This window comes from Ranitomeya imitator, chromosome 1 (genome assembly GCF_032444005.1).
Source record: "Ranitomeya imitator isolate aRanImi1 chromosome 1, aRanImi1.pri, whole genome shotgun sequence".
NCBI lineage: Eukaryota > Metazoa > Chordata > Amphibia > Anura > Dendrobatidae > Ranitomeya > Ranitomeya imitator.
In genome coordinates, this window is record NC_091282.1 from 719,794,792 (window position 1) to 719,820,331 (window position 25,540).

Genomic DNA, 25,540 nt, shown 5'->3' on the forward strand with positions numbered 1-25,540 from the left:
ACGTATTAACAAAAAATCCATTAGAAATTAGACACGATAAAAAGTGAAATCCTGAACATATTGAAACTTACGGATTTTGGACTGTAACAAGTTCTTACTCATATAACTAAGGACCTATTACAATCCAAAATGTGTAACTTTCAATATGTTCTGGATTTCCTGTTTTATCACATGTATTTTGTACTGGATTTTTTTTTTATTAATTTGGAAATTTGAATATATTCCTTGGTGATGCAGTTTTTCTATTTTCCTGTACATACAGGTCCTTCTCAAAAAATTAGCATATAGTGTTAAATTTCATTATTTACCATAATGTAATGATTACAATTAAACTTTCATATATTATAGATTCATTATCCACCAACTGAAATTTGTCAGGTCTTTTATTGTTTTAATACTGATGATTTTGGCATACAACTCCTGATAACCCAAAAAACCTGTCTCAATAAATTAGCATATTTCACCCATCCAATCAAATAAAAGTGTTTTTTAATAACAAACAAAAAAACCATCAAATAATAATGTTCAGTTATGCACTCAATACTTGGTCGGGAATCCTTTGGCAGAAATGACTGCTTCAATGCGGCGTGGCATGGAGGCAATCAGCCTGTGACACTGCTGAGATGTTATGGAGGCCCAGGATGCTTCAATAGCGGCCTTAAGCTCATCCAGAGTGTTGGGTCTTGCGTCTCTCAACTTTCTCTTCACAATATCCCACAGATTCTCTATGGGGTTCAGGTCAGGAGAGTTGGCAGGCCAATTGAGCACAGTAATACCATGGTCAGTAAACCATTTACCAGTGGTTTTGGCACTGTGAGCAGGTGCCAGGTCGTGCTGAAAAATGAAATCTTCATCTCCATAAAGCATTTCAGCCGATGGAAGCATGAAGTGCTCCAAAATCTCCTGATAGCTAGCTGCATTGACCCTGCCCTTGATGAAACACAGTGGACCAACACCAGCAGCTGACATGGCACCCCACACCATCACTGACTGTGGGTACTTGACACTGGACTTCAGGCATTTTGGCATTTCCTTCTCCCCAGTCTTCCTCCAGACTCTGGCACCTTGATTTCCGAATGACATGCAAAATTTGCTTTCATCAGAAAAAAGTACTTGGGACCACTTAGCAACAGTCCAGTGCTGCTTCTCTGTAGCTCAAAAGTGGCTTTACCTGTGGAATGCGGCACCTGTAGCCCATTTCCTGCACGGTAGCTCTGGATGTTTCCACACCAGACTCAGTCCACTGCTTCCTCAGGTTCCCCAAGGTCTGGAATCGGTCCTTCTCCACAATCTTCCTCAGGGTCCGGTCTCCTCTTCTCGTTGTACAGCGTTTTCTGCCACATTGTTTCCTTCCAACAGACTTACCATTGAGGTGCCTTGATACAGCACTCTGGGAACAGCCTATTTGTTGAGAAATTTCTTTCTGGGTCTTACCCTCTTGCTTGAGGGTGTCAATGATGGCCTTCTTGACATCTGTCAGGTCGCTAGTCTTACCCATGATGGGGGTTTTGAGTAATGAACCAGGCAAGAGTTTATAAAAGCCTCAGGTATCTTTTGCATGTGTTTAGAGTTAATTAGTTGATTCAGAAGATTAGGGTAATAGGTCGTTTAGAGAACCTTTTCTTGATATGCTAATTTATTGAGACAGGTTTTTTGGGTTATCAGGAGTTGTATGCCAAAATCATCAGTATTAAAACAATAAAAGACCTGACAAATTTCAGTTGGTGGATAATGAATCTATAATATATGAAAGTTTAATTGTAATCATTACATTATGGTAAATAATGAAATTTAACACTATATGCTAATTTTTTGAGAAGGACCTGTAGTCTGTTTGTTTGAATATAATGTAGAGAATAGAGATTATTTCTGAGCAGCAGTTGAAAGGAGCTTCTAAAGGAGCATATAAATGGACATTCAGACAGCACTGCAGCATGGTGTTTGGGGGAGAATGAAGCAAAGTAAGGTAATTAAGTATATTACAAGAAAAATAACTTCATTATGCCTGGAGGATCAATAAACAAAAACAATGTAGTTATTCTTTAAAACAAAAGCTGGTTATATACAGTACAGACCAAAAGTTAGGACACACCTTCTCATTTAAAGATTTTTCTGTATTTTCATGACTATGAAAATTGTACATTCACACTGAAGGCATCAAAACTATGAATTAACACATGTGGAATTATATACGTAACAAAAAAGTGTGAAACAACTGAACATATGTCTTATATTCTAGGTTCTTCAAAGTAGCCACCTTTTGCTTTGATGACTGCTTTGCACACTCTTGGCATTCTCTTGATGAGCTTCAAGAGGTAGTCACCGGGAATGGTCCCCCAACAATTTTGAAGGAGTTCCCAGAGATGCTTAGCACTTGTTGGCCCTTTTGCCTTCACTCTGTGGTCCAGCTCACCCCAAACCATCTTGAGGTCTGGTGACTGTGGAGGCCATGTCAACTGGCGTAGCACCCAATCCCTCTCCTTCTTGGTCAGATAGCCCTTACACAGCCTGGAGGTGTGTTTGGGGTCATTGTCCTGTTGAAAAATAAATGATGGTCTAACTAAACACAAACAGGATGGAATAGCATGCTGATGCAAGATGCTGTGGTAGCCATGCTGGTTCAGTATGCCTTCAATTTTGAATAAATCCCCAACAGTGTCACCAGCAAAGCCCCCCCACACCATCACACCTCCTCCTCCATGCTTCACGGTAGGAACCAGGCATGTAGAGTCCATCCGTTCAACTTTTCTGCGTCACACAAAGACACGGTGGTTGGAACCAAAGATCTCACATTTGGACTCAACAGACCAAAGCGCAGATTTCCACTGGTCTAATGTCCATTCCTTGTGTTCTTTAGCCCAAAGAAGTCTCTTCTGTTTGTTGCCTGTCCTTAGCAGTGGTTTCCTAGCAGCTATTTTACCATGGAGGCCTGATGCACAAAGTCTCCTCTTAACAGATGATGTAGAGATGTGTCTGCTGCTAGAACTCTGTGTGGCATTGACCTGGTATCTAATCTGAGCTGCTGTTAACCTGCGACTTCTGAGGCTGGTGACTCGGATAAACTTATCCTCAGAAGCAGAGGTGACTCTTGGTCTTCCTTTCCTGGGGCAGTCCTCATGTGAGCCAGTTTCTTTGTAGTGCTTGATGGTTTTTGCCACTGTACTTGGGGACACTTTCAAAGTTTTCTCAATTTTTCAGACTGACTGACCTTAATGATGGCCACTCGTTTTTCTTTACTTAGCTGCTTTTATCTGCCCTAATACAAATTCTAACAGTCTATTCAGTAGGACTATCAGCTGTGTATCCACCAGACTTCTGCACAACACAACTGATGGTCCCAACCCCATTTATAAGGCAAGAAATCCCACTTATTAAACCTGACAGGGCACACCTGAGAAGTGAAAACCATTCCCAGTGACTACCTCTTGAAGCTCATCAAGAGAATGCCAAGAGTGTGCAAAGCAGTCATCAAAGCAAAAGGTGGCTACTTTGAAGAACCTAGAATATAAGACATAATTTCAGTTGTTTCACACTTTTTTATTAAGTATATAATTCCACATGTGTTAATTCATAGTTTTGATGCCTTCAGTGTGAATATACAATTTTCATAGTCATGAAAAATGTTTAAATGAGAAGGTGTGCCCAAACGTTTGGTCTGTACTGTACATTTGATTACTTTACTTTTCACCTGCGTACTTGGCTCGGCTATGTTCACACGTTCCTGATTTCCCTCCTTTTTTTTCAGGACTAAAAACCGCAGCTCTTGGCAGAAAACGCAGGTCCTTTTTTTGGTGCTTTTTTGGTGCGTTTTTTTATGCGTTTGTGATGCGTTTTTTGATGCAGTTTTCTATGCAGAGTCTGTGTGTTTTCTAGGAAGTTTTTTAGGGTTAAAATGGCTGAAAATACCCTAACCCTACCCCTAACCCTAACCCTACCCCTAACTCTACCCCTAACCCTACCCCTAACCCTAACCCTAACCCTATTCTAACCTTAGTGGAAAAAAAAATTCTTAATTTTTTTATTGTCCCTACCTATGGGGGTGACAAAGGGGGGGGGGGGTCATTTACTATTTTTTTTATTTTGATCATTGAGATAGGTTATATCTCAGTGATCAAAATGCACTTTGGAACGAATCTGCCGGCCGGCAGATTCGGCGGGCGCACTGCGCATGCGCCCGCCATTTTGCAAGATAGCGGCGCCCAGGGAGAAGATGGCCGGACGGACACCGGGAGGCCGGGTAAGTATAAGGGGGAGATGAGGGCACGGGGGGGCGTCGGAGCACGGGGGGGTGGCATCGGAGCATGGGGGGGTGGGATTGGGGCACGGGGGGGCAGCCACACTGCAGCGGTTCTGCACCACAAACCGCAGAAAACCCGCAGATATTTTTTTCATTTGCGGGTTTTACTGCGGGTTTGACCTCACAATGGAGGTCTATGGGTGCAGAACCGCTGCAGTTCCGCAAAAAGAAGTGACATGGTACTTCTTTTTTACCGCGGCTATTCAGCGCGGCTTTTTTCGCGATTTTCCGCAATGTGGGCACAGCAGTTCCTGTTTTCCATAGGGTACATTGTAATGTACCCTGCATGGAAAACAGCTGCGGACCCGCAGCGGGAAAATCGCGGCGATTCCGCATGAAAATAGGATGGTGTGAACATGGCCTGAGTGTTCTCAATTTGGAAAGGGGAGATGCTAAAACTAGAGGCATCAACCTATCTTAGCTGAGGATTGGGCATGCTCGTATATACTGTAACTGACTGATCCATTTCTCCCTGGCATCTGTTATATATTCATCCAATGCTGCTTGTGATGGGAACAGACACAACTCAAGACCAATAAATGTTTTCACAGGGAAACACTGAGAAAAGGTCCAATTTTACTTGACGTCCATAGGATGCTTTGGAGGATTAGCCTAAGACTAAATAAATCTTTATTTCCCTGTACTTTAAATTGTATAAGGGTACGTATAATCAAAAGAGTTGTCAATCAATGTAACTAGTGTGTATTGCCTCCTTATGTTCTGTATTTGGCCATGTCTGCCAATAGCTAAAGCTCTTTCATTTAGTACATTTTCTAACTTTCCATTTTACTCAATATCTATAAAAAAAGAAAAGGTATTTTAGATCTAGTTGGAAGGTTTTAGAATGACTCCAGCTCCATCCTACGGTTCTCTTAAACCATGTATGTGAGACGCAAAGGAATGCGTCAGAGGATCCAGGTAGAACATAAGGTGGGATTAGATTTAGAGATAAAATAGGACACTCTGCTTTTTGTTTTTTCTTCTTCTCGGTGTATTTGTGGCTTTCCGATGGGCCCATAGATGACGACTAATGGTTGCTTGAGGTGGTGACAGGATAGGTCATGAAAGGAACCTTGTAATATCATATTACCTTGGCTAATGGCCAGAGGGTCAACAGAAGAATCCAACAGACAAGCACAAAAGACAACAGGCAGGTTTATCTCTTCCAGCGTGTCACTCTGCATTGTGTAGGCAGGAATTCTTCAAAGCTCAGTGCTTAAGAAAAAAGGTCCCCTTATCCTGCTCCATGGCCCAGCAGATCCCCTCACATTACTAAGTGAAGCTCAAAGAACATGTTTACTCAAGCTCAGATCATCATAGGGACAGAAATGGAGCACTCTGAACAAAAAATTCCGATAAGAAAACAATGGATGGCAGCCAAATATCAGTATGGAATAAAACCATCACAGAGCCAGCCATTTTGTTCACTTCACATGATAAAACAATGACCGTCCTGTACTACAATGTGAATGGAGCCCCATTATGCTCTGGATCTGTTTACAAAAAGCCGCCTTTTCATGGTCAACCTGACTGTTCACAAGTACTAAAGAGGCCAGCCTCCAAAATAAGTGACACCCGTGTATGAGCTAACAGGAGAAATCAAAGCAGAGGTAACCTGGTAGTGGTCTATTGTGTCCCCGGGCAGCCCTCTATTAGGCTACCGCCGGTCATACACATTACATAGCGGTCACACGAATGCTCATTTAGCTGACAGCTACCTCTGCCAAACTCCCATACATATGCATGCTCAGACTTCCTGATAGTTACCGTGTTTTTAGAAGGAAGAGGAAACTAAATCTCCACCAAACTCTTCTGATGTTGGCTTATCTCGTTGAAAACAAAACGATCTTGAAATCGAACTGTCCAAAACCTTATTCCCCTTGACATCGTCCATCAAGGAAGAATCAGAATGTCTCCATACACAATAGGAGGTTGGTTCCAACAAAGTTTAGGTGGCCTTACACATTACATAGACATGGATTTGGATTTTGGACAACTGTTTGTCTGGTTCCGAGTCATGCACTTTTCAGTACATATTGGCCGGTAAAGTTGGTGTGGCACCAGTTGGTTGTTAAATTTCACCTGTCAAACATTTCATTATGGCTGTGATGGTCCATTTTTGTCAATTTGAACCTCTGTCACAAGGTTTCTGATCCCATCTGGGAGCATCATGATGTAGGGGCAGAGACCCTGATTCCAGTGATGTGTCACTTTGATTAAAAACAGTTCTATCTGAGGTAGATCTAGCAGTTTTCTGAATGCTCAGCTCTGAATAACTCAGCCCACACCATTGATTGACAGCTTTATTGGTGCACTGTGTATAGGCAGAAAGCTGCCAATCATGACTGGGGAGCTTTATTATGCAACTGTCAGATTAGGTGGCAAAACCTAGTGACAGATTTAAGGTTCCTATACACATACTAATGTTGGCCGAACCTGCCTCTATCCATGAACAGTCTAATATTATTGGGGCCTCCCAATTCTCCCCAGACAGATGATGATGGGAAATGAAGAATTCAGCATGTTTGATTGCTGACTGACAACCTTTTGTTTCCCTTGAGATAAGAAACCCAGCCGGTTCTCATAGAGAAGGATCATTCTGCTGACAGTTATCTACTGTGTATGCGGGCCTTTAGTCTAATGAAGATGTAACTTCAGGCCTGAAGGAAAGAACTATATTAAGGGTCCTTAGCTCCCATAGCGCTCTAGGGTGTATCACCAGAACTTCAAGTGCCTCCGATTTGAACAAAGCATCAAACTGCAATACGGTTTCATATATTACAGTGTAGACAGTTCTTGATCGAATTCCTATATTGTCCATTGATAAAGTTTATCTTCTTATAAAAGGACCCTAAGGGCGCTGTCAGACGGCCGTATAACTCAGACAAGGATCGCAACGCAGTGCATGGACTGGTCATCGGCTTTCCCAACCACCTTCATGTATTTCTAAGCAGCTTTCGGATCCGGAGAGCCACCGGCCAGTACAATCACTGCTTTGCTGTTACACGGCTGTCTTACTCTTCCCTTAATCATAAACTGGTTGTTGTGCTACCTACTGTCTTAAGGTACCGTCACACATAGCGACGCTGCAGCGATACCGACAACGATCCGGATCGCTGCAGCGTCGCTGTTTGGTCGCTGGAGAGCTGTCACACAGACAGCTCTCCAGCGACCAACGATCCCGGGGTCCCCGGTAACCAGGGTAAACATCGGGTAACTAAGCGCAGGGCCGCGCTTAGTAACCCGATGTTTACCCTGGTTACCATCCTAAAAAGTAAAAAAACAAACGCTACATACTTGCCTTCCGCTGTCTGTCCTCGGCGCTCTGCTTCTCTGGTCTGGCTGTGAGCGCCGGGCAGCCAGAAAGCAGAGCGGTGACGTCACCGCTCTGCTTTCCGGCTGACCGACGCTCACAGCCAGAGCAGGAGGAGTGCAGAGCGCAGCGCTGGAGGACAGAGAGCGGTAGGTAAGTATGTAGTGTTTGTTTTTTTACTTTTAGGATGGTAACCAGGGTAAACATCGGGTTACTAAGCGCGGCCCTGCGCTTAGTTACCCGATGTTTACCCTGGTTACCAGCAAAGACATCGCTGAATCAGTGTCACACACGCCGATTCAGCGATGTCTACGGGGAGTCCAGCGACGAAATAAAGTTCTGGACTTTCTTCCCCGACCAGCGATCTCCCAGCAGGGGCCTGATCGCTGCTGCCTGTCACACTGGACGATATCGCTAGCGAGGACGCTGCAACGTCACGGATCGCTAGCGATATCGTCTAGTGTGACAGTACCTTTATGGTAACTGGTGACCATTGAGGCTGTCGTTCGCAATGCATAAAAAATCATCCAAACCTGGTAATTTTGGGGGGATTGGATGACCAGCTAATGTGTATGGGAGGATCTGGGAGAGAGAGCCATCAGCTGAACGACCAGCCACCAGCTACACAATGTGGATGGCCAGTGCAACGCAGTGATTTTGAAAAACACAAACTGAGAAAGATACAAATCAGCTCACTGTCCTATCTGTAAATTGGACGTCCTGTGTAATTGCTAGACTTGAACCCTATAGCCTGTAGACCTCCAGTCTAGAAGATCTTCTTTCGTCTACTGCTCCACTGGAACATATGTTGCAAGCCTCATTCAGCTTAGCAGGTTTAGCCTCTAACCATAATCAGATTAACCTTTTTGTGTCTTCAAAAAAAAAAAATCTTTAGTTTAAGCAAGTCCTTCATCTAATAAATTGGGAAAAAGCGGCCTTCTGGATCCTTCTGCTTCATTATTTTATTGGTTTTCACAATCTGAAAAAACAAATTAAAATAGTGTCTACTGCTATTGTATGTGCCCAACCAGGCCGGCTATATGGTGGTATTGTCTACAAATACGTTTCTGGTTGGCAGTATTATTTATTTTGGGTTGGCTTCGGAAGTTATTTTAGTTTGCTAGTTAGTCCTGTTCCTTCGGGACTGACATCTGACCTCCTGCTGACATTTAGCAAGAGCCCGAAAGGAGTAAAGGTGCAATGAGATCAGAGGTCAATGACATTTCTCCATGTCCGGACCTGATCGAAAAATTTGAGGACTAACAAATCTTGGAAATCAGCCATTCTCCTGATGTAATTAAAAAAAAATACAAAATGTTGGGTGTGTTGTCTTTCAATAACACCCCCGAGCAATGGTTACATTTCTAACCTTTCCAGTGCTTGCTGGGACAAGGAACTGAGATTTTTCCTTGTTTACAATTTTATGGACCCTTCTTCTCTACTCTGGGCACAGATGGTTAAAATGTATCACGCGTTAGACTTTTCAGGGCATTATTGTTGGCATTTTTAATAGCTTCTTAAAGCCACGTTCAGTATTTGGTCAGTATTTTACCTCAGGATGTGTAAGTCAAAATCAGTAGTGGAACAATCAGAGGAAAAGTATAATAGAAACACGTCACCACTTCAGTATTTGGTCAGTCTTTTACATCAGTATGTGTTAGCTAAAGCCAAGAACCAGGAGATAAATACAGAACGTGTGAAAGTGGCCTTACAAATACCTATGTAAAATACTGATCAAATACTGAACGTGTGAACGTGGCCTAATCCAAAGTCTCTGTAATCAGAGGTCACGCTTAGAGCTCGTGCACATGACTGTATTTTTGGTCTGACAAAACATCGGATCACAGTCAGACCAATATTATTCTATGGGGCAGCGTACACATCAGATTTGTACCTCGGTCCAAAGCGGTCTCAGCTATGCAAGTTAATGAGTCTGCGGAAAAAATACGGATTGCACTAAGATGACATCCGAATATGGTCCCCTTTCTACGGATTAACAGAATGGAGAAGAGGAAAAATGCTTTTTCTGTCTTCTCCTCATCCGAGAAAATCGGATCACATTGTGATCAAACTCTGTTCATAATCAGCCGCATTCTCTCGGATGAAGGAAACTACGCTGGTGTGACCCCAGCCTTTGGTTATGCCAGTATACCCACTGAGTTTTCCCTGCAAAAGACGCTTCAGAAAACCGCCAGCAGTGCTTTTTCTCTTTTTTTGAATAGCTTTGATGTCTCCATTTTTTCTATTGTATATATCAGTGAGCGGATTTGGTCTGCTTACTTCTTCATGGTTTTGGAAACCTAAAGCGGTATAAAGAAGCTCAAAAAGACCGCACACATGCGCAGCAAGTTGCTTTTGTTTTGCTATGCCAATGTGCATTTTATTTGGCTTTTTTAGGGCTTTTTCTAGGTGAATTCCAGGTGGAATACGCCTGAAAAGATATCGTGTTAAGGGTATGTTCATACTGATTTCTTTTTTACTAAACTTTTTGAAGCAGAAAACTCCAAAAACCATGAGGAGTTCAAATAAAATGAGTTTTGATTGGAAAATTTCTTCTTAAAAAACTCTAAGGTCTATGCAAAAGGAATTATTTTTGGAGGTGGGAAGAATTTTTCTCAATTTGCAGTACCTTTTCTCTGACATTTTTAATATAAGCTTGTTTAATAAAAAAAAAATGTGTCCAAAATATTAGAGAATAAAAAAAAGGAACCAGAAACACTTAGAACAAAACATGAAGGGGCTCGAAAACGTAAAATTGGTATGGATGCCAGTTTTGGAAGCACTTTGCTCTGTAAATCTCACCCACTGGATAAGAGCTTCTTGCCGTAAAGCGTACGAGTAATCAAGCAGTCAGACAATTGGGCGGTGTCAGTGGACTCAGTGCATTGGAGCCCAGAACCCAAATGATCCTTTTTTTTAAAACTTGATACTCTCTGTTCGTCATTTACGTTTTTTTATTTTTTACTAAATACTATGATTCATGGGAAACATACTCTACTGCAGAACAATTACAAAGGTCTATTTCGCTCACTTGCACGTTAACTAGATGAATGTAGCCGTACGGTTACAACATGACATTGCCGCCGCCAACACATCTCCAGTGATCAGATGGGATATTATTAATTTGATTGGATTATTTTTGTTTTCTAGTAATTAGCCCCATTAGGAAAGTTGCTGATGACCATTTTCTCTCCATCCGAGAAATTTGGCCCGGGTATGCTAATCAGACTCTGATTTTCGCGGAGGTGGAGAGAGGGAAAAAAAAAGTTTCTCCATCTTTTCTAGTTTGTCAGTCCGTGAAAATGGGACCCCAATTGGATGTCATCCGATTTATCATGGACCCATATGGATGAGTGCCATCTAATTCTTGGATTCAAATTGGGTATGCTGTTATTTTTTTCCTTCCTTGGACCACTTGGACAAAATCGGACATGTGCACAGCCCTATAGAATAACATGTGCAAGTGCTGTCCGTCAAAACAACCGATGGCACCGGTCCGATTTAAAAGGTCATCAGCCCTTAGAAGAATAATGGAGGGTTACATCAAGCCAAAACCATGATCTACATAGGACCTTGTGAAGACGGAGTTTTGCTGCCGGTGGATGTCAAGGAGTGGAGGCCAGAATAGGTTGATCAACAAGAGGAGAGAATTCCTATCTGCAGCCGCCCAGGGACACCTGGAGCCAGCTCATTGCACAACCTCAGCACTTCTCACGCTGCAGCCTCTCTGCTTAGGCACAATATTAACCCATTTACAGAAGCGAACTACACACCCACAGCGTACGCCGCCTCATACCAGATCAGTACTAGATCTTCAAGGAGGCAACTGTGCTCTGAAGATGATGATAAGAGACTTGTGCACTGAAAATCCTCATGCAGAATCAAGCAATGCTGCTTAATGGCACAGAACAAAGAGTATGATAGTATGAGCATGGCGGAAAGACTTTGCTTGGCATGTCTGGCTAGTCTGAGGGTTGCCAGGCTTTTCACTGCTGACAGACATCCCAGCTTCTTTCAGCACCTCTGGGTGCTGGATTTTTTCAGCATTCATCAGTTGAAGGGAAGTTGCAGCTTATCTGGAGGATGGCAGAGCCTGAGGCTGAGATTATTGCTGATCCCTGGCAGAACCCTTGGCCTGTTTCTTCTGCCCTGCACCCCGAGCTGACTGGGTGCTGAGTCCGGGTGATAGCGGAGGGGTGCTGCAGTGTGAATCCTCGGGTGTACTCACTTATGGACCTGTCACAGAACATTTACAGTGCATTGTGTACTGTGCAGTACTTGGTAACGTGCTGACTATTCCTACTCTTCTCCTCTGGGACTTCTGATGCGCAATTCCCCCATCCATTACTTTCAGCCTAATAAAGTCCCAAATCTGGTTAACAGCAGAGACCACTTCAAAGATCAAGTGGCATTTAATGCAACCGAGTCTCATTCACAAATAGAAACAAAACTGAAATATTTGTGTTTAGTTCCATTTTTCTTACCATCACCCCTTAGGGAAAGGGATGCTTCTGTAACACACCGAATATGCTTATCCATTAATGTATTTCCCAGTTACAATACCCAAGAAGAGAAAGGTTAGGTTGTATTTTGTCCAGGTCATTCCTCCACATCCATAAGGAACACCACTGACGGACACACACAGACGAGGCCCTGGTGCAAGAACAGTACATGGGCCCTCTCCAGTCCAATAATGTGACTGTGACAGAAGCTGTTTACTGATTTGGAGGTGGATGTGGGCCACCTTGCCTCTTGCCCACAAGTAACATGCAGAAGCGGCAATAACATTAACGTCTTGAATTGCTTACTGTCTGGTATTCATTTAGCATCAATATATACCATGACTCTGTGTAAACTCACAGCTTGGTCTTGTGCAGACGATTGTATTTTCGGTCCGAGTGCAATCCGGCAAAACAGTCTATGGGGCCGTACACATGTTTTTTCTTGGACAAAGAAACTCAGCCATCCAAGTCAATGAGTACGTGGAAAACATCGTAAGACATCTGGAGAAGACAGAGAATTTTTTTCCATCTTCTCCACATCTGAAATGATCAGATCACACTGTGATCAAATTCTGATCTAAGTCTGATCAGAGTGTCACATCATCACCGAATGAGAGAATATATGGTGATGTGACCCTAGCTTTAACCGGAGCCATACAGATCAGAGCAATTCATCAGCCAACACCTACATCTCCCTTCCCCCATACATATGCACGCCAAGGACAAGCATTCATGTGTTTGGTATAGGCAGAGGCGCTCCAGGCACTGGTCAATGCCAGGAAGAACAATCTGCTCTCCTCACCAACATTATCTGTTGGGGACCATCTCCATATGTATCCGATGATCGACCAGTCCCGCTGACTTTACTCGAAGAACTTATACCCAATCTAGGAAAGTAGAGTATGCAAACTCATGTAGTTATGGTAGATCAAAAACATTTTAGACCATCTGTGCCAGAACACTAAAGTGCGACGCCACCTCTGGGAAGTTGGGAAGTGCCAAAGCACCGATGTGTCTATTTACCTTTCCCATTCTTAGATGACTCGTAATGCCACCACATGGAGACACATGGGTATGTACATCCAAACACAGTGTATGAAATGCAATTTTGGCTTGATAAATCAAATTATAATAGAACTGTAATTCAATCTTCCTCATCAGGTCAGCACGTGCCGTGATGATTTAATTTAATGTCTACTACATTCTCCTATGACAGTGCTAATCAATGGAGAGGCGTTTCCAAAGGGTTAATGCTGCTGCATGCAGATAGTTGAGTGGAAGTGGACCTAGGTAAAAATAAAAGCGCTTGTTCCGATAGTCTGACAGTGAAGGTTTGAGATGCTTAAAATGAGGCCTACTGGACACATAATGCCCTTGAGAAAAAGCGGGTTTCTAGTAATGAGCTTTTAAAAGAGCTTGTTCCCGCAAAGGTACTGAGGCATTACAGCACTGCCTTGTGATAACGCAACTCCTGGGATTGGATAATGGCTTAACCTCCATGCTCTTGTTGCATCTTTCAGGCATGGCGGTTACCATTTCCGGGCTGGTAAAGAATTAGAAAAACATTATAAGAAAAAAAAAGTATCTTACTGGTATTAACAGAAAACCGGACACAAAACATTATGTGGAGATTGGAAAAGATAATTTATATATAACTCTCCCACAGTAATATAGAAAGATAGACTGTAGCGTGCAAAAGTTAATTTTTATCAATTAACAAAAATGCAAAGTGAAATCTAAATCATATCAATATTTGGTGTGACCACTATTTGCATTCATAACAGCATCATTTCCTCATGGTACTTACACAGGTTTTTTAAAGAACTCAGCAGAGAGGTTGTTCCAAACATCTTGAAGAACTAACTACAGATCTTCTGTGGAGGTCACTTGTGCAAATCCAGCCAAAGGATCAAAATTGATGATATTAGTGATGAGCGAATATACTCGTTACTCGAGATTTCCCGAACACACTTGGGTGTCCTCCGAGTATTTTTTAGTGCTCGGAGATTTAGTTTTTATTGCCGCAGCTGAATTATTTACATCTGTTAGCCAGCATAAGTACATGTGGGGATTCCCTAGCAACCAGGCAACCCCCACATGTACTTATGCAGGCTAACAGATCACCACAATCAGACTGATTTTCTCGGATGTAGAGAAAATGGTCGTCTGCACCTGCCCTTGGCGTCTATGTCTTTTGGGCTGATCCATTCAACCTTACTAATGATACATGCGGTCCTGTATAGATGGAGAGTGGGCTCTCCAAATATATTCCTTTGGTGCTTGCAAAAAACCCAAGTCCTGTTGGCCCCTTAGTAATGAAAATGCCCCCACAATTGACAGCAAACGTCATGTGTCATTTTTTTTTTTCATTTCTTTGGTGGCCATTAGCTGCCCCGCTACACAAGCCCATATACCTTCAAACATAGTTTGGACAATGATGAGGAAAATCACATGAGGAACGAGTCAGGCGGCCGTGTCAGATGTCTGGCCAGCTGGATTGTGCGCGAGACGAAATCCAGTGAGCAGCAAAGTATTAGTGCTTTAATTAGTCACATACAGTCCTACCAGCCAGAGTTGACCACCTCTCCCAAGCCAAAGGAACCTACAACCCAGCGAGGTGGCTTCGCCATACTCCCGATATCACAGGGAGGTAAATGTAACCTCGTCGGAGGCAGGGGACACGCACAAGGGTTTAGACATAAAATCTATTTATTTATATTTCTCAGGAACAAACCAGCATGTAGCAGATGGCTTCCTACTAAATATTTAAAACCTGTTTTATCCATATACCTCTGTGTGTGGAGACACTTCCCTCCGAGTGCTTTATATCGCTAATTAATTTAATTACGCCCACGCTGATCGTGTGTTCCCATATTTTGCATTATAATCTCTAATACGAGATGTTGCCTCCCACACCGGCTCTTTATGCAATCGTTCTGCCTTCCTCCTGACAATTCTTCACGCATGCGTCCTCTGGGCAAATTTAACTCCTTAAGTGCTACCAGGATCTGCAAAAGCACCAGGAACTCCTTCAGCTGCAGGATATTTAACCCCGCTTTGTAACAAGCTCCTGGCACATGTTCTACATTGTGTTATTTGTTGCTACACTCATGTTCTTGTGATACAAATTAGGACAGTATTAGTCTATATTTACTAGCTCGCTCCACCACTGTGAATACTTACCTTTGCAACTCGCTTTTTAATACAGCAATTTGTAGCACGGAAAATGCAATGAAGTATAATGAGTGTCTAATTTGGTAGAACAAGATCGCCCAAGATTTCTATCAGATGAGTGAGGACTTCAGTCATACAAGATTGCTGTAGGCGTCATGTCTGCATTGTCTAAATCACAGATCTTCGTAAGACTATAAGGAGTAGGAAATCTATGCAGAAGGTTACCAACGTTATATCCGTTAATGAGAAATAAGGCCTTTTTCAAGGGTCCGTTTTTTGGTGTACGAGTGCTAGCTGTGGCTTTTTGAATAGCACGCATACCTGTTTACACGTCCTTGGTTTTTCGCAGACCGACCAGTCCACGTAAAATAGTGGAGACATGTCTGATTTTGATCTGAGTGTCAGATCAAAATCAGCAATGAAAGTGTATTTGTCAGTGAAAACAAAATCAGACGTCCGAGTTTAGTCCAATTTTCACGGACTGTCAGAATGGAGAATAGGCAGAAACTTTTTTTTTTCCTCCATGTACGAGAAAAACTGATGACACTCAGACCAAATTCTAATCAAAGTCTGATCAAAATAATTGGTCCACTTTGCTTGTATGTGATAAAAACGGACGTTTGAATGAAGCTGAAGTATGACAATGAAACTGTAACCAGCACAAAAGTTGTCACCCGGCTTTCTCAGATCCCTGAATGGCACATCTGCCATGTTATACAGACCGCAATCTCTATGGATGCTTTGTGACTAGACCAATCTCTGGATAAAAGAAGACCATGTAACAAACCAACTTATTTTCTTGACTGGGATCAAACACGCATCGGGGACTCCATCATAAATTCCATTACATTTAGTGGAAAAAAATAGTGCAGCCATGTAGCAATGTTTTTTCAGCAATTTTAGAACCTGGATGGAAAACTACAGACAGCATTATAAGTCAACAGGATCCATCAGGCATCATTGGTGCCCGCCATATGACGGACCCTAGACTCCATCATTTTTAGGTTTCTTTTACTACGACTAAAAAAAAGAAATTGGTAATGTCAAAGTTCATGTGAATACAATGTATCTCAAGTTGTATCAATGTTCAAGGGTCCTCAGGGGTGTGTTCACATGTACAGGTTTTTAGATGCAGTTTTTTAATTCTAAATAGAGTGTATTCAAAAATAGGCCTTCTCCCCTACATACACGACAGACCAAAAGTTTGGACACACCTTTTCATTTAAAGATTTTTTTCAGTATTTTCATGACTATGAAAATTGTACATTCACACTGAAGGCATCAAAACTATGAATTAACACATGTGGAATTATATACTTAACAAAAAAGTGTGAAACAACTGAACAACCCCATTTATAAGGCAAGAAATCCCACTTATTAAACCAGACAGGGCACACCTGTGAAGTGAAAACTATTCCTTCCCGGTGACTACCTCTTGAAGCTCATCAAGAGAATGCCAAGAATGTGCAAAGCAGTCATCAAAGCAAAAGGTGGCTACTTTGAAGAACCTAGAATATAAAACATATTTTCAGTGGTTTCACACTTTTTTGTTAAGTATATAATTCCACATGTGTTAATTCATAGTTTTGATGCCTTCAGTGTGAATGTACAATTTTCATAGTCATGAGAATACAGAAAAATCTTTAAATGAGAAGGTGTGTCCAAACTTTTGGGCTGTACTGTACATGTCGAGCATTTATTACTCTCTTCAACCTTTGGCTTCAATTTCTGCCTGAAAACACCTGAACATCGAAGCCCAAACTTTGGGAATGTGCACGCAATGTATCTTAGGCGTGTACGAACCCTCCTATGGTTTCAGGAGGAAGACGGTTCAGGAGATGCCAGCGTCTTTTTACCGTTTCACCTTTTCAGTTATTTCTAGAGCACTTTTTTCAGACCTTTTGTGGGGGGTTTTACTGGTATTATACAATTAAGTCATCTGGAGATCAGGTCACATCTTTTATATGTGTTGCATCTTTGAAGGCCTCAAGTGGTTGAAAGAACTCCGAAGACTAAACCTATGAATAGCGGGTTGTTTATAAATATATACGCATAAGCATAGGGTCAGTCTTCTGTAAGTGAATTGAGCAAGACTGGATACACCTAGTCAGAATGTGGTCAAATGTTTGTGGTTACGAGTTTGCCATCTCCTGGTGCCAGCACTGGAGAATCCTGACAGTGAGCTCTGTGAGCACTGCTGTGAAGATTCACAAGTCTGCAGTCCCATAGAGTTACAGCCCCAAGCCTGGAGAACTCCTTTAATAGTGGCCTTAGGCCTCTTTCAGACATCTATGATCCCATCATATACAAAAAAACAGTCTGAGTTTCATCAGCGTTTTGAATCCGATTATCATCAGTGTTTTGGATCCAAGTGTCTTCAGTGTTTTGGATTCGATTATCATCAGTGTTTTGGATCCAAGTTTCTTCAGTGTTTTGGATCCAATTAGCATCAGTGTTTTGGATCCAAGTGTCTTCAGTGTTTTGGATCCAATTATCATCAGTGTTTTGGATCCGATTAGTATCAGTGTTTTGGATCAGAGTTTCGTCAGTGTTTTGGATCAGAGTTTCATCAGTGTTTGTTCATTTTTTGATCATCAGTGATTTTCTCATGTGAAAAACAAAATAAATATATGAAAAAGCTTCTTCTATACATCACAGTGTTAGGGCTCATATTCACTTGCGAGAAACCCGGATGAGTCTCGCATGTCAATACCCGGCACTGCACCCCGCACTCAGTAGCGGAGCGTGCGGCTGCATATATTGCTATGCGGCCGCACGCTCCGATCTGAGTGCCGGGTATTAACATGCGAGACTCATCCGAGTTTCTTGCAAGTGAGTATGAGCCCTTAATCACAGACCGCACACGGACTGCACACTGATGCCATCCTTGTGCTGATAGTGATTTTTATGGACCGCAGACTTGTATGGGTTATTTTGATCCATGACTCCAATTAAAAACGGACATGTCTCCATGACACGTGATCCACAAAACAACACAGACATGTGAAAAGCATTATAGATTACAACGGGCATGGGTTCTATCCATGGATAAAACAAGTATGTGAAAACGGCTGTCTGAGTGAGGCCTTAAACCTAGGGTTATAATACAATGTAATCGGTATATATTACTACTTGGACATATATTGGACATGCTACCACGGTTTAGTGGCCCGGTTGGCACAATTAGCGACTTAAAGTGTCAGAGGAAAGATGTATATTTAGTGTTGCTGATTATGGCATAAAATGGCTGTGGCTTGCTGGAGGAAAGACTGAAGTGACAAGTATCTCCACTCAAGGACAACCTTTCTGTTTACTAACCTGTAAAGTGGTGTTTTATTTGTGTGCACTGCAGGGTAAATCCTGGTGCTCTCCGTATTCAGGATGTCACCGAGCACCAGGAGGGGCCGAGCCCGTAATCAATTTGCCATCGATTCTTTTTCTGTGTCACTGTTCATTCTGTATAGGACACAAAGTACGGGGCCAAAAGGAGACCCCGAAGCGCCACCAAGGAGCGCCCTGCATCAAAGGGATTAAACAGTGAGCAGGGGTCCACGTCGCGGAGCACAGAACTAGTTAACAGCTTTGCACAGTCTCAGTGGGGGAAATTAACATACTGCGTCCCCCCTTTTTTTGCTTAAATGATGTTTTCAGCCAATTAAGGCTCCTTTTTTTTCTCTCCGTGCAGTTGGAGGCACTCCGTTCCCAGCCACCCCGTGATGGTGATGAGCTGGGCTTCTCGTCAGTGCTCATTCATTATCTCCATTACCGCCAAGAGAATAGGTGGCGGTGGCATTGTTGGGAGCGGGTCTTTGGGTTAGAGGTAGCATTTATCACACAGGCTGTTCACACTCTTTGACAGTCAAGCCATGATGGGCCGAGATGACTGTGAGTGCGGACCCTGGAAGCCCCATGCAAATTACCACCAGCTTCCCAATATGGCCAGATCGGTGCTTTTCCCTGGGCCCAGGACTATTAGTGGTTTTGATAACAGTGAGGAGGTCATTAGCAGCATGGGCAGGCGGAGAGGAGGAGCAGCGAGGGGGGCACAATGGGGGAAAGCCTGGGTGTAATTACACGGATTCAATAGAGAGGCTGCTGAGGAAGCCAAAAAATTGTCAGCACCCAGCAATCAGAAAAAATGGATTTCATTTTATCCTTAACCCATATTAACTTGGCATTATCATCTTTCCGTGTTAACATTTGCAGAATATTAAAGGCCTGCGGTATACATACAAACAGAATTAACCCCGTCCTGCCTCCACGCTTGGCGAAACACTGTGGCAGAAGTAACGGCTGCCAGTTTCTACCAGGCAGAAACCCTCCTATGTCATTAGTCACAATTATATACTATTACACTCAGCTCAGCATCACAAATTGCATTCGAGTGCCTCTTTCTTTTTCTCCAAGACCCAATATCTATGCATTTGGCACACAAACAATAAACTGGTTCCTATCCGGGCTATGCTTGAAAAACGGGAGGGGGGGGGGGAAACTCATGTAAGCCATTGTATTGCCGTTCTTTAAACTACTAATTCCACCATAGAAGCGGAAAAAAAAAAAGTTAAGTTTGCTCGGCGCTGAATGGGTGATATTTATTGTTCGTCTTGGGCTAATGTATCGGCAATGGAGCATTCCAGCCTGTGCAAACAGCGCAGTGCAAACACCAGGGATGGGACGCCGGTGCCCTTTCATAGAACCATGTCGTTGGAACAGTGAGAGGAGACCGGCTGCCCCGCTTTCTGAACTCTGATTTATGGCTTGCCTTTATCAAGCTTGTGTTCCTTTCCACGTTGGGCATCGAGCACACAGCAACGTGCAGTCACTTCTCATGCCCCATGCGATAAGTGCAACATCAACGCCAAAACCTGCTATTTGGTGAAGGGGTTAAACACAAATTTAATTTTTGCCCGATGCAATCAGGCAGCCACCATGTCTAATGTCTGCCGATATCCACGCGGTATGAATGCCCCAGGTGTGACGTGTTGGCGGATCTGACAATGACTTGTTACAGAAATGATTATTTTATGGTTGCTACACAGTATTTCCATTCAATGCAAATTAAAGTTCTGATTCTTCTCTTACAGCATCCATACCCCTCCGAAGAACAGAAGAAACAGTTAGCACAAGACACGGGGCTGACCATATTGCAAGTAAATAACTGGTAAGAATGACAACCATTAGTCCGTGTACTTCTTGTCTTTATTCTGCACACCTATGTTTCCACATCCTCGTAACATTTGTATTATCATTATTCATTTATATTAAAAAAGTCATTTATAAAAGTCATTTTTAATTGACATTACCATTATTATCCTTATTTATTATATTATATATATACTAGATAATGATAATAATAGTAATATGTATATATTATATATATTATATTGTTTGCTCAAATAAATTGGGAGAGTGCAATCCGATATAAAAAAGGAATTGCACTCCGGCCAATGTTATTCAATGAGGCGGTGCAGATCTGTTCTCACTCCAAAATCGGATGGCGTGCGAGAAAAAAATCGGACCATCACAGTAACATTCTGGATGAAAATTGGACCGTAGTCTTATTATTGAGCAACTCTTCGAAGATTGTTCTAAAACGCAAGTGAAAAGCAGCAATCATTGTGTACCAACTGGAGAGGAGCTTAAAAAATGGGATTTCAAAAATAAAAGGGAGAAAAGGTCTTAAGGCAAACGTCGCCACTCTTGTCTGTAGGCTGTCTGCGGTACTGCAACTCGTACCAATTCAAGTATGTAGGATCTGACCAATGCGATCCTGGATGATATCGCGATCGGCTTTGTTCCTCGCGTGTACGCCGGGGCCCAGGGTTTCTGGCCTCATACGTACACAGATGAGGGAGGCCGGTGATGTGTGCAGTGGAGGACGGCAGATGCAATTCTTCTAGAGCTCCAATAATGCTTTCAGTGGCTCTGCTTTTAATGAGGGAGGAAAATCATAATGCTGCAGTCTGTGACATTTGATTAAAAGCTACTTGGTGTTGCCTTTTAACAAGCTGATTTATGCTTTCTGCAGGGGGGGGGGGCTCTCGGCTTCTAGATTTCAGAGAACCTTAGTGTTCATAATCATCTGGAGGCGCTTTATCCTCCTACTTAGCCTTGACCAGCAATTTCCGTATTAAATAACATGCTATGGATACAATACTGCACCCAAAATGACTCCAGGAGCCCTTAAAGGCGGCAACGTAGACCAAGTCCTTGTAAAATATTTGCACACCCAACACTTAAGTAACAACTACACCATTTAAAAAAAAATGCACATTTTTCATGTGTTTTAGTTGCAGATTTTTCCTTATTCTTAGTATAGCTGAAATCTGCAGCAAAAATGCTGAAAGAAAAATATTTTTTTCCAATCATCAATCATATTTTTTTATCTTCTGCGCTAATCATTAGCTCTCCAAAAACTGCTCAAATCTGTCTACAAATCTGTCCTCAGTGCCTTATAAAAGCCTATGGAGAGACAAGGGGCAAAAAGAAGCAGTAGGAAAAAAAAAAGCCAGAGCACAGACAGAGAAGCTGCTGAGGCTTCTGAGGGGAAAACTGCTAAAAATGTAATATACAAGTCATATAATGGCCAGAAATGGCATCATGGCTCATGTACACACAGGACAGATTATTCTGAAACACTACAATTTTCTCAGCTATTTGGATATATTGGGTAAATTGATGCCATGTATTTGGACAGATGCGGACACAGACAGAAAAGGGCCTCTGTACAAGGACAATTTATGGGCCCTCTGCAGTCATCATAATGCACAATTCCACCTGCTTTGGAGGTACAGGTGGTCCCCTGCCCTCTTGGTCCCCCTAGGGTTGCACCATTGCCATGTCTGCACGTGTACTTGGGGTTCTTTTTTGCTGAATTGGAAAAAAACAGGCAATTTAATTCACTTGTATTCACTGGGCGGATCAATGATGCCATTCACATACGCGTCTCTGGAATCATGCAATACTTTCTGCAGAGTACACAGTTTCATAGTTGCACTTACTATTTATTTTATTATGCTTTGCTTATATAGCTTCATTAATTCCACAGCGCTTTACAGATATCGTCATCACTGTCTCCATTGGGGCTCACCATACAAACTCCCTATCAATATGTCTTTGGAGTGTGGGGAGAACATACAAACTCCTTATAGATGTTGTCCTCGGTGGTACACTAACTAAGGATCCCAGGGCTGCAGCAGTGCTATCCACTGAGCTACCGTGCCACTCTATGTATAATACAATGCTACCCACTGAGCCCCTCTGCTGCCCATTTATATAGTGCAGTGCAAACCACTTGAGCCCCCTGCTGCCCTACATATAGTACAGTGCTACCAACTGAGCCCCCTGCTGACCTATATTTAGTATAGTGCTAATCACTGAGCCACCATGCTTCCCTATATTTAGTACAGAGCTACCCACTGAACTACCATGTTGCCCTATATATAGTATAGTGCTACTCACTGAGCCACCATGCTTCCCTATATATAGTACATAGCTACCCACTGAGCCATGTTGTCCTATATATAGTACAGTGCTAATCACTGAGCCACCCTATATATAGTACAGTGCTATCCACTGAGCCACCGTGCTGCCCTTTATATAGTACATTACTACCCACTGAGCCACCACGCTGCCCTATATATAGTACAGTGCAACCCACTGAGCCACCCTATATATAGTATGATATTATCCACTGAGCCACCCTATATATAGTATGATATTATCCACTGAGCCACCGTGCTGCCCTTTATATAGTACATTACTACCCACTGAGCCACCACGCTGCCCTATATATAGTACAGTGCAACCCACTGAGCCACCCTGCTGCCCTATATAGTAGAGCTACCTACTGAGCCACCATGCCACTCTATATATAGTACAGTGCAACTCACTGAGCCACCGTGCTGCCCTTTATATAGTACATTACTACCCACTGAGCCACCACGCTGCCCTATATATAGTACAGTGCAACCCACTGAGCCACCCTGCTGCCCTATATAGTAGAGCTACCTACTGAGCCACCATGCCACTCTATATATAGTACAGTGCAACTCACTGAGCCACCGTGCTGCCCTATATATAGTACAGAGCTACCTATTGAGCCACCATGCCACTCTATATATAGTACAGTGCTTCTCACTGAGCCACCCTGCTGCCCACTTACATTTATTATACATTTTATATATAATCTGTTCATATTGTCATGACGTCACCTGGAAGCCGTCAATTAGCAGCACATGAAATGCAGATGGCGCCTGTACTCGCTGCACCTATATCCCCTATGACTGGCTCGCTGCTAGGTCCATACATTTCACAAGGTGCTTATAAGAGGTCTGGAGTGGGACGCGGGGGGCTCTGAAGATTCGGCGCAGGTTGCTGTGATCTGTGCCCTGTGATTTCCTGGCCCATCTTGACAACCCACGAGCGGCTTTGATATTTCGCAGCAGCCGGCTTTAGTCCCATACCTTTCTGTGTGGATTAGCCCTGACTGTAGGGCTGGATGAGAGACACACAGGGGAGGGAGGGGGTAGGAGGCAGAGAAGCTGCAGAATTTCCAGACAACGATCAGAGCCGCAAAGAAATGATATTGGATTTACTTATCAAAATACAGGCCCCGGTTTTTTATCACAGGCTTAATTTTGTTCCCGACATTCCGGGGTGATGTTCAGATTAATTGAAACGACAGTTCTCTTTCAGAATTCGGGGAGAGTATTTGCACGGATTTCAGTACTAATACAAACTTAATTACATGGGACTGTATTTTATCATTCTAATTCCATGTAGCCGGCTCTGTATTTACAAATGAGAAACCTTCGCCTTTTATTCACAGCTTCCCTTAATATATTTATCAAAGCAGGTTCATTTACAAAGTGCCCTATCTGCGGTGTGCAGGCAGGCAGACACCAACAAAGCCGTTAGCTTTATCAGGCTGAGCTCCTGATGAGCCACCCGCGGGTCAATTGATTTTCGTGGCTCTCTGATTCATTTTTACACCCCCCCATTTTTTACGGATCACAATGAGAGACACGCTCAGAGAATTAGCCGGTTTGTCTGACTTATCAGTTAGGCATTTTTATATTTTTTTTTTTATCGCTTTTTTTTTTTTTAGCTACTTAAGTTGGCTACAGGAACTGCTGTTATCGGAGTTTAATGCACCCTATAGTGTGGATAGCATTTCAATTAAACTGGTAACCACAGCTTAGATGCAGCCGTTTCCATGCTGAGTGCGGCCCAGAAAGCGACGCGCCTAGCTAGAGAGGCAGAAAATTGAGTTGCCTTGCTTCTGTCAACGTGATTAATGTAGAAATAAACTGCTAACCTAGAGAAGAGACTGATAACGGAGTAGGAGGATTTTTTGATTTTTTTTTTTTCTTTGGAGACTTGGGACTGCTCCATCAAGAGTTTCTTGTCTTCTTTTATTTCCTGTCTGCAAAAATTTGACAATCTAAAAATCCAATTTTCAATATAGGGAGATATAAAGAGGATTATTGGAATGTGATATGCGCGCTCTTATCAGAACATTTGTCAATCCAAATGGGAACGTTGGATGTTTATTTTAGCCTTTTCTGTATCTATCACAGCAATTCATAACCACAGCTTTATCACATTCATCATAAAGCCTCATGTAAGAAGAAAGCGCCTGATGAAGCTACTGATGCGAAACTTTATGAACAAAGTGATGTGATCGCTTCTGTAGCTTTGGGGAGATTTTAGCCAAGGTTAAACCAAGAAAACAATCTCACAAGGTGGACATTATAAAGAGAGCAAAACTTTAAGAGCTTGTTCACGCACTGATTTTTTTTCGCCATGGAAGAAATGGAATGTTTTACAAGTGCCAAAGTGAATGAGAATTTTTTTTTTTAATTTCTCGCATGCGCTGCTTATTTTTTCAAAGCATTTTTAATTTTTTTCAAATCTGCAGCATGTCAATTCTTTCTTCGTTTTTGCAGCGTTTTTAAACAGATAGGCAAAAAAATGCATCGTATTTTAAACAACATTATGTGCCAAAAATCTGATGCAAATATTCAGCATGCACACGTGGCCTAATGGAAAGATTTGCACCTTTAATAAGTTTTGGGCTCTTAGAGATCGCAGTATTCCCACGCGCTGACTCCAGCGCCATTTTATTGAAGTAATGTACAACAACATCAACACAGCGGTGCGCGTGCCATAGGGATAGTGGTGACTGCCGGAGCGTGCGCACTGCTATGTTGACTTTGTTGTACATTACTTCAATAAAATGGCGGTAGAGTC

At 42.6% G+C, this 25,540-nt stretch overlaps 1 protein-coding gene across 14 annotated transcripts in view; it reads left to right on the plus strand.

Moving 5' to 3' along the window:
• The window catches only part of MEIS2 (Meis homeobox 2), a 191,365-nt gene that overhangs the window by 126,025 nt on the left and 39,800 nt on the right, over positions 1-25,540 (plus strand). For all 14 annotated transcript variants that reach the window (XM_069732499.1, XM_069732502.1, XM_069732506.1 and 11 more), the window contains exon 9: positions 20,371-20,447. In XM_069732499.1, coding sequence (XP_069588600.1) covers positions 20,371-20,447 — 77 coding nt within the window. The remainder of the gene's footprint in view (positions 1-20,370; positions 20,448-25,540) is intronic.